The sequence below is a fragment of the Ailuropoda melanoleuca genome, chromosome 6, assembly GCF_002007445.2.
Source record: "Ailuropoda melanoleuca isolate Jingjing chromosome 6, ASM200744v2, whole genome shotgun sequence".
NCBI lineage: Eukaryota > Metazoa > Chordata > Mammalia > Carnivora > Ursidae > Ailuropoda > Ailuropoda melanoleuca.
In genome coordinates this window covers 115,547,173-115,558,294 of record NC_048223.1, presented here as the reverse complement: position 1 = coordinate 115,558,294, position 11,122 = coordinate 115,547,173, and the positions used below count along the sequence as shown (strand labels likewise).

Genomic DNA, 11,122 nt, shown 5'->3' with positions numbered 1-11,122 from the left:
AAAGAGTTTATTCTGCATATATGTCATTGCATGTTAGTTATGCAAATATGTGGCAGATCTGTAGTTCACATTAATGTTTAGCTACAAAACCAATAACGAACAAAAATTACTGGTAAGTGAAAAAGGCCTTATGTGTAAACTCAATCTGCATATTGATAATATAATACACATTTAATAAGTAGATATTCATGAGACTTAGAATTTAGATAAATGGACTAAAATAAGACAGAACTGAAGTCATGACTAATCCCAATAACCACTTCCTACTCCATATTTGCATATAAAATAGAATGTAATTCCCTGGTACCATCAATTTTTTCTTCTTAGGTACAAGTAATTTACCATCAAATATTTAAGGAATCAAAATGAGAAATCACTTCTGAAAATGCAAATTATTTAAACAGATGGCAATTGCTACCCATCTCTAAGGAGAGTTTTAACTTTACTAATTTTTATTTTTTTTTTTTTTTTTAAAGATTTTTATTTATTTATTCAACAGAGATAGAGACAGCCAGCGAGAGAGGGAACACAAGCAGGGGGAGTGGGAGAGGAAGAAGCAGGCTCATAGCAGAGGAGCCTGATGTGGGGCTCGATCCCAGAACGCTGGGATCACGCCCTGAGCTGAAGGCAGATGCTTAACCGCTGTGCCACCCAGGCGCCCCTAACTTTACTAATTTTTAAAAAATAAGAGTATAAAACAACATATACGGAAAGCTATACCAAAATAAGCCTTGCCCTGAAACTAGACCACCTTATCATCAGTAGAGAGAAGACGTGTGTAAATATTTCATAGTTGATGTTAAACTCATTCAACTATAACCACAAAAGAAAACATGATTCTAACATTTTGTACTCAGTACTTTGAAATATATCCTCAAACAGGTTTTGTCTCCCTCCCCCCACCCACCACAATTTAGGGCCTTGTTGGACAGTTTCAATACACTTTTTTAGAAAATAGTGAAAATACACCTATATTCCTAGACAGGATGGTGAATCACAGAAAGCTATGTGATGTTGCAGATTTGGTGGAAATACCAAGTTTGATTCAAACGTGAGTTTTAGTTGCCATGTTTCAGCAAAAAATGAATCTTGAGGCCCCTCAGATTATGTACATCCCCAAGTGGATGGCTTATTTCATTCTACCGACACTGGTATCAGAAAGAAAACTGCCAGGCACAAAGACTGGCAAAGGTTGCAGGCGCCCCAGACAACTCCACAGACACATCTAGAGAAAAGAGGAGAAAACTGGCTTTTGCAGATGAAAGGCCTCTGAGGACCTCTGTCAACAGACATCTTCCGATGAGAGAAGGATTAAAATGAAAGTGAATACCCTTGTTGGTGGAAATGGCAGGGACGAAACTGGGTCAATAATCTGATCATTTCTCTCTCCCAGTGTTTGATTGGACTCAAGGTAAACCGCAACAAAAAATGAACAACATCAGAAAGTACAGATCAGCTCAAGGGTCAGGGGAGATAAGAAGCTGGAGACCACAGTATCTATCTGTCCTTTTTTCTTCCCTTAGAAACAAAATCAAACCCCATAAGGAACTTTAAAGTTCCAGCAAGTAAGAAGACAAAAAATTACATTTTTAAAGTGCTGGTATACCAATTCTAGATATCAACAACTTTGAACATTCTGGACTCACGTTTTCCACAAAAATCTATTGTAATGGGTACCGTTCATGTATCTGTCACAAAGATTTGATGCTAAGATGCTTTCATCAAACCTTGGATAGCTTTGGTCAACTCTCTACAACTTATTTGTTTTCCTGAAGATCCTTCTGTGCCAATGTCTGAAAAGAAAAATACAGTAATTATTCATGACAAAAATTAAATTCCTAATGAAGGAATTCCATAAAGTTAATGTAAATTTAACACAACAATAACTGGGCATTTCTAAATTTTATTTTTGAAAGTTTTTTAAAAAAATATAAACCCTGACATAAGCTATTGGAACATTTCAAACAAGAAATGTTTACAGAAAATAAATAAGAAACAAAATGTAATGTACTAAATTAAAATTACATTTTAATGTATTTTAAAACTAGCTATATATGTCTTCCATTAAAATGGAGCATGGCAAATACTGCATTCATTTTATAAACAACCAAAGTAAGAGGTTAAAAGCAATTTAAAGTGCTCCCACACAATCCGAAAATAAGTTTCTAATAATTGAATCCAAAGTTCTTGAGACCATAAAAATCTGTAATAAGAAAGTTTTAGGATCAAATATAATAAAAGTATAATTTATGCCCATCAAAAACAAAAAGCTTTTAAGCATTATGATAGTTAAATTCCTTCAGTGCATTAATCCTCTAAAAACTGTTTCAGTCGAGAAAATGTTGTGAGGTCAGGTTTGGATTTTTTTTTTAACTTAGTTTGAAATTGTACATATTCTCTTTGAATATAATTTGCTTTATGTAGCACCTAACTCTCCAGGAACTCAAAACATTTCTCGGATTTATATCCTGACCTTGGTTTTGTTTGTTGTTGCTGTTTTATTTTTTGTTTCTAGTGAAAATCCATGTGAAGGGCAAACCACTAGTCCAGTGATATGTATCCCAGCAAACATATTCTTGCCAGTAGGGAAACTAATGCTGAACAGAAGTTAAAGAATCAGAGGCGGCTTACCGACTCCAAAACTTCTATTTCTGCGTGGAGAGCTTCCCAAGCACTTTGCATGTCATCTTCCTTATAAAGTTCTAATTCCTTTTTAAGTCTGTTTTCAAGGAAAAATTCACCCTATGAGTTTTTTTTTTTTATTACATGGATAGTAGCAGATTTGCAGCTTCTATCATCAGAATTTTAAGTTAACACTAAAGAATTTGGAAAGAAATTTTAATTCTCTATACTTCTATAAAGACTGTATAAAATTCTGAAGAAGTAAAAAGCTTCCATAAAGAAAACAAGGCAGAGTAAATAAATAATAGACAATTTTAGGTTAATTAAAAGAGCAACATAGTTTAGTGGGAAAAATACAGTACTGTCTGAAGCGCTCTGCTTTAGCACTGGCCACTAATAAGCTGAAAAACCTTTGCAAAATCATTTAGCCTCTCTGAACTTCACCTGAAAAATTTTAATTACAGGAAAAAATGACCTCTGAGATTTCTTCTTTTTTTTTTTTTAAGATTTTATTTATTTATTCGACAGAGATAGAGACAGCCAGCGAGAGAGGGAACACAAGCAAGGGGAGAGGGAGAGGAAGAAGCAGGCTCATAGCAGGGGAGCCTGACGTGGGGCTCGATCCCACAATGCCCTGAGCCGAAGGCAGACGCTTAACCGCTGTGCCACCCAGGCGCCCCTGAGATTTCTTCTTGAACTAAAATTAAACATTAACTTTATAGTACACCTATGTAATTAAAATGTATTTTAATTTTAGAGTGAGAAAGCAATATCAATATTTCTTTCTTCCAGTTAGGTCTTTCATCCTTTGAATATTCAGAAATTTAAAAAAATATTTTATGTCTATATTTAATATAAAAAATAGTGATAAAACAGTCTTCTATTTCTAGCATCAGGACTAATTTTCCTTCCAAAAAGAAAAATTTCAGCAAAAGCCACGAGCTGTGGCTGGAGAGGTAGAGTGCTAGGGCAGCTGGAGCGCTAGGACAGCAAGGTGGAGGAGGCTGGCCTGAAGGAGCAACACTGACCTCAAACCTAAGCTGGTCGGGCCAGCCACAAGGTGAAGGGAAGAGACTGACTTAAACCTCTGCTGAGCTCCAACCCTTAAGGGAAGTCTGAAAGGGGTTCTAGGTCAGTGGCATTCCCTCGGAAGCAAAAGAAAATCTTTCCAAAGGAAAGTTTAACATATTTAGACCTACAGGCTTTGCACAGGTCAAGAGGAAACCATGGGCTCACAATCAGAGATCACCAAGCACCCAAGAAGGCAAGCCACCACGAGTAAAAGTCAGCAGAGACAATAAACAGTAGATTATGTCCATAATACATGAAGAATTACAAGTCAATAAGAAAAAGACAACACAATGGAAAATGGGCATACCCCCCCAACACACAAACCTCTACCAGATTATTATTCATGAAAGATATACAATGGTTAACAAAAATATGAAAAGGTGCTCAATTTCATTAGTTATCAAGGAAATACAAAAGAAAAACACAATGAAATGCTATTACACAACCATCAGGATAGCTAAAATGGAAAACAAGGAATTCCAAGTATTGACAAGGATATGGCTATGTGCCACAAAGGCCGCTCTCTTCACACTTGGTTGCAGAATGAAGATGAGAAGTGTGGCTAACTCCCAATGAAAATGTATGTAGTGTGAGCAAGAAATAAATAATCATTGTAAATCATTGACACTTTAGTGTTGTTTGCTTCTGAAGCATAATTTAGTTTAGGTCACAGAAAAAAATATTTTAAAAAATTAGAAAGTCACCAGGACCTGAGCACTGATGGCCACTAACACCCCAAAAACAAGAGGCACTAGGCCTCCTGATGGAAAAACACCACCATCTATAACATAGCTTTGCCAAAAAAATTCAACCTAAATTTGATCAAGCTTTTAGATCCAATTACCAATTTACAAAAAATACCTAAGTCAAACAAACATGTTTAACCCTACAATGGGGACATAATCAACTACATCCAAATCGAGGGAAACTCTATAGGATAAAAAATTTAATTTCCTCAACAAATAAATCACGAGTTTAAAAAAAAAAGAAAGAAGGGGGATCTTCAAGATAAAAGAGATTTAAAAGACTTATCAGCTGATTATCATGTGTAGACCTAATTTGAACTTAATTCGGACAAACAAAGACAGACACCTATAAACTGTAGATGTGAACATTGGATAGTTGATGATATCAGTTATTTGCTGTTAATTATTTTATGTGTAATAATGGATTCTAGTTATGTTTTTTAAAAGTTCTTATTTTTTAGAGACATAATAAGATAATTACATGATATAAATGATTTGCTTCAAGTAATACAGCAGAAAAACAAGTAGAGATAGAGATGAAACAAGATTGGCCATAAACTGATAACTGTTCAAGATGAATGATGAGTACATACAATTCATTACATTTTTCTTTTTTACCTTTGTACGTGCTTTAAATCTTCTATAATAATTCTTTTTAAGAAACAGAGTTTAGCAAAGATAGTGGCCATAAAGTCAACATATAAAAGTCTGTTATATTTTCATCCACCAGCAATAAACAATTAGAACATATCATTTAAAATAAACACACCATTTACAACATCATCTAAAACTACAAGGTACCTAAAATTAAAACTTACCAAAGATGTGCAAGATCAATAAACAGAAAAATTACAAAGTTTTATTAAAAGATATTTAAAAAGACAAATTGAGATATCCTAAGTTCATAGACAGGAAGTCTCAGTTTCATAAAGATACAAAGTCTCTCAAAAGTAACTATAATAATAAGTGCAATTATAACCAAAATCACAAAGGATTTTCATGGACATGATAAACTGATTCAGAAATGTATATAAAAAGCAAAGGGCCAAGTATAGAAAATATACTCTTGAGAAGACAAAAAAAAAAAAAAAGACAAAGGGGGGTGTCCCACCTTGTATCATGACTCATTATAAAGTAACAGTAATTAAATAGTTAAAATGGAATAATATGCATTTAGTAGTAATTAAGGCAGTTCTGAGCAGAAATGAACTGACCAATGAAACAAAACAGAAAATAGAATATGAATTATATCCATGATCTATTATTATTATTTTTATTTTTCATACAAGATGTGACATTGTAGATCACTACAGGAAGAAGAAACCATTCAATAAATGTTGCTGGGACAATTGGTTATCCACGTACAAAAAAAAATGAAAATGGATCTTGTTGTACATATAAACAAAATCAATACCATATAAACTAAAGACAAATATGAAAGGCAAACCTTACAAATTATTAGAGAAAATACAGGACACCATCTTTCTGATCTTAGGTAGGTAAAGAATTCTTGAACAAGGCACAAAAATGCTGACTTTAACAAGAAATGACTCATAATTTCAACCATAGTAAAAGTAGGAACTCTACTAAAGCACAACAGTATGAAGAACTCCAAAAATCAAAACAAAAACAAAAAGCTTCATAAATTGGGAGAAGAGCTCGTCAACATGTAACAAACAAAATCCAGAATTATTAAAAAACTTACGGAAATCAATAAAATACAAATACCCAAACAACCCAGTTGCAAAATAATTATGAGACATTTTACAGAAAAAGAAACACATAGTCTATAAATAGATGGAAAGAAGCTCAGCCTCATGGGTAGTCAGGGCAATACAGATTCAGACCACAAAATACCATCTTATATCCATAAGACTGGCAAGAGTTTCAGTTAGTCTAAAAATAAAGTACTGTATAAGATGGAGATCAATGGGAAATTTTATAATTTGCTAATGTAAATATAAATTGGCTTAATCACTTTGGAAAACAGTTTGTCATCTAGTAAAGTTCAAAATTCATTTGCCTTATACACACCAATTCTACCAGGCACATAACCTAAACTCTTAAACATGTACATCAGGAAAATCACAAGAGCGTTGTTTGTGAAAAAAACTAGAAACAATCCAAATGTGCATTAAAAGGAAAAAAACTGTAATATATTCATACATCTACACTCAATAACATGGATGAGTTTTAGAAACAATCCAAAACGATATCATACCATTTTTACATAACTAAAAAAATAAACAAAAATAACCAAAATGCAGACAGATCATATACGTAAATATACGGCATAAATTTAAATAAATCACAATGTAACAAAGAAAATTATATATAGGTAAATGGACTAAATGCAATATCACACACACACACACACACACACACACACACAAGAAAATGAAACACAATGTAGGACAGCAATACATCTGGAAGGAAAGGTATGGAATAAAGGAGGAGCCCATGGTTATGCAAGCTATTGGTTTTAAGTCTAGTTTAGTTCACAGATGCTCTTTATATTATTATACTTTACAACTTACACATAGTTAGGGAAGAAAAATATAATAATTGTAGGGATGGAGGAGGAAATAATACCTTATATATGTGAACTTCACTGTGTTCTGAACTTTTATGACTTTAATAGTAAATAGGAATTCTGAAGGAATGCTCAAGTAGGAAAGATAGAACAAGTTATTAATTTTGAGCATTAGATATTTACACAAGCATAAAAAGACTTGTAATGAATATTTTTAAAGAGTGAATGGAAAGTTAAACGGAGAATTACAATGTACTGTGGAGAGCTATAAAATGTACTTCACGCTTCATCTGAATGTATTTATCTTTTCAAATAAAATGGTAGCGATCTTTCTTCCACCATACCATCCATACTTGCTCCTCCCCTTTTCATTTTAAATGAACAGCAGGTTCTGTAATATTTTTCATGCCATCAGAACTGGGCGGTTGACCACTTTTCCTTTCAGTTAGCTAACCGTGAGAATGAGTGACTACTGAAATTAAGGAGGGCATTTAGAGCGAATTATAGGAAGTATTTCACTATTCAGCATATAATCAAGCTGTAGAATTTAGATCTGCACTTAAAGAAAAAATTGCTGTTGCTAGCTTTAAAAGAGGCTAGATAATAATGGTATGAATATTAATACATTTGCAGCTAGCCAAAGCTATATAATGGTAAGCAGATCTCGTGCTTCAGTGCATAGACTGCCTACAGAAGTTAAGAAGGACTTCCTTCACCTGCTGCACAATAACTCAGGGCAGTTTGCATTGGTTATTGTCACCTTTCTCTGAATCATCAAATAATGATGAGGATAGGCCAACTTCTAGTTAGTTTTTCAAACTTACGTTCCGCATATTTTATGATTTCCTGCACATTCCAATTTTTTTCAGTTATTTCTAAGTGCTATAGAAAAGCCTTTACTAAAAGAACACTCTTTGGCTATAGAACTGTACACAAGTACTATTTCAGTGGAAAGAAGGAAAAATTTCACCCGAAGTCCTAGTACACAAACTCAAATTTAGGTATATTTCATCGTGGTATTTTGCTTCCATATAATGGTGATTATGTAATTTTATTTCTTAGGTTTTTTTGTGTGTGTGCTTAATGTTATCACTTACATTGTCCTCAGTTAATTGCACATGCCAATTAATGCCATATAAGAGAAATATGTAGTAGTCCAAGAGGCCACACCAGAATTAACTTAATTATTCATTTACGGTATAGCAATTAAGTTGTTCCTATCATTTTTTCTACCATAAATAACATTTCAAGAACACCTTTGTGCATAAAGTTTCCTCTGTTACTTAGAATTATTTTCCCTCGGATAGAGCTCGTAAGTGTAATTTTTAGGTTAAACGACATAAACATTTTTAAGCTGTTTACGGTGATTTATGTACATCAAATTGCATTTAAAATATATGTAATGTATACTGCCTCAGCAATGTATGAATTATCTTTGTACCACACCCTTGCCAATTTTGGTATGGTCATTTAAGAATGTCTTTCAAAATTTGATAGAAAAATGATATTCAGTCGTTTTAATTTGCATTTAATTGATAAACAGTATAACTGATTCACCATTTGACTTTTTGTCTTGGTATCCCTACTAACTTATATAGCGTAGGATACAAAGTATGCATTCAGTGCATATTTGTTGGATAAATACATGAATGAAAACTATTGATTTTAGTGTTTTCTGACTGATTTTTTTACCAACTTGGCAAGATGCTATCCTTTGTCATAACTACTATAAATTTCTCCCAGTTTATCATTCCATGATGCTGAACTTCTTTGACACATGGAATTTTAAATCTTATATGTTAAGTGTATTAATTTTATCCTTTTTGGTTTCCTTAATCACACCAGAGGTTTAGTAAGTAGTTCTTTCTACTTTTTGCTAGTGTTTCCATGGCTTGACTTTCTTAATATTCTTTCTCTATATTAATTCATATGAAAATTATTTTAGTGAAATTTAAACACAAACACTATTTTGGAAGACATACAGGTCATCCTCTTTCATATACAATTTATTTCTGAAAGTAGGTATAAAAATTGAATGCATGGGGGCGCCTGGGTGGCATAGCAGTTAAGCATCTGCCTTCGGCTCAGGGCGTGATCCCGGAGTTATGGGATCGATCCCCACATCAGGCTCTTCCACTATGAGCCTGCTTCTTCCTCTCCCACTCCCCCTGCTTGTGTTCCCTCTCTTGCTGGCTGTCTCTAGCTCTGTAGAATAAATAAATAAAATCTTTAAAAAAAAATTGAATGCATGAAAATGGAATTTCAGTGTTCTAATTATGCTTTCCCTCAGTTCACCAGCAGACAGGTCAGAACCTTCACAGGTGTGTCAGGCTGAACCAGAGAGATCTGCTAAGAAGGACGTAAAAAAGGGATGGGCCCTGCCAGCACCTCCATTATTTCAAATCCTGGGTGAGCTGAATTAAGCATCTTCTTTAACCACGTATTTACGCTCACCTTCCTAACCCCATACCAAAGGGGTAGCTTGTAAAGGTAAACTTATGAAAATGGAAAAAAAAAAAAACCCAAACTGTTTTCTATTAAAGACACGAGTGATTTTTGAAAATGATTACTTTAACACTGTACATGGCTTCTACAATAAACAAAATCATTTCAAAGTTTAGGGACATTTACAAATAGTCACATTTACATCAGAATATAATGTTTAAAATAATCGATTCAGTCATCAAAATTTCCCTTGTATTTACTTAGAAGCTTTAAAACTACAGTATGTGCCAAGAATTCACAAAACAGGAGATCTCTATTAGCTTGAAGGCTACATAATCAATGCTATAGAGACACTTTTGTTAGTGAATAAATGATGAAGTCTTATTAGAAAAGATGCAGAGTCAACAGAAATAGTCAACGAAATACATAGCTAAGAATAATCCTGGAATTAAATGGGGATTTTCATATTTTATAAATGTTAAAAAAAGAGAGGGATGGCATGGATTGGCTACAGGTATATAATTATTTGACTACTATTTTCTAAACTTTAATGCTGAGATCTTATTACACTTTGCCACATTGAGTTCATTCTTGTTGATAGTACAGAGTACTGCAAAGTACTTGTGCATTGTTTCCTCAGTGCAGCCTTGATAACAATTCTTATTACTCTACTAAATAATGCTTATTCTAAATAATGTTATAGAAACATTCCCACAAGTATTTAAAGATATATGTATAAAATGTTTTCAACTATGAAAATTTAGAAACTATTACAATCCGTCAGTGAGAGAAAGGCTACATCGGTATGGCATTTCCATACATTGTTGTTAAAAAAGAATGAAGTTGATCAGCACAAACTAACATGGGAAATTTCTAGAATATTTTACTAAGTAATAAAGCAAATTACAGACCAGTAAGTCTGATTCCATTTTATGCTAAGCACACACACACACACACACACACACACACACGGCATGTATGTGTGCACACACGCCCGCACAGATATATAAACTGAAAAGATACATGTCAAACTTTTAGCAATGGTTACACAGGGGATTTCTGGAATAAGGTGGTAAGAGAGGAGAGTTTGATGTTTTACATTTTCATAGTGTTTGAATTTTGGATTCAGTCAACATAGCCTAGTCTCATAATTTAAAAACACCTATATATACATCTGGTAAAATAAAAAATATATAAATGTGTGTAAATATACATATTTATCTGTGTATCTTTTAGAGAGGTTGAGTGTTTGAATACCATCATGTATTTATGCCTTCTTATAAATCGAAGGACCATCAATGTGACCTCTACAACCAACGTAACTGGATGACTTTGTCACTGAAAAGGCAACAGCACTGATTTACTACTTCATACAAAGGCATTTAGAGTCTCTCAGTAGAAGGTGCGTATTAACTTTTGCGCAGTCCCATTGCAAATATCCCTTCACAAAACCACACTATCTTCAAATGTTTAGAAGGAAAAATCCCATGCTGTTGACTTTGCAGCTTCATTTCTGAAATAAACTTCCTGTTGTATTAAACAGGCACAAATACTGGTTATAAAAAATGTAAAAGCATTCTAGAAAGAAGATTCATGGGTAAGGAAAATGCCTGAAATGTTTCAAGTTGTCTGGTATGTCACTATTAGGAGCAAATAAAAACTCACGATCAAGAGTTGTATTTTGGTGACCCTGGTGTTGGGCAAT

The 11,122-nt window shown here is 33.6% G+C and overlaps 1 protein-coding gene across 1 annotated transcript in view; it reads right to left on the bottom strand.

Moving 5' to 3' along the window:
* Positions 1–1,757: 1,757 nt before the first annotated feature.
* The window catches only part of CCDC172 (coiled-coil domain containing 172), a 53,891-nt gene continuing 44,526 nt past the window's right edge, over positions 1,758–11,122 (bottom strand). Inside the window, exons 7-8 of the mRNA XM_002917528.1 lie at positions 2,632–2,719; positions 1,758–1,793 (exon numbers count right to left, since the gene is read on the bottom strand). Of these exons, the coding sequence (XP_002917574.1) occupies positions 1,758–1,793; positions 2,632–2,719 (124 nt within the window). The remainder of the gene's footprint in view (positions 1,794–2,631; positions 2,720–11,122) is intronic.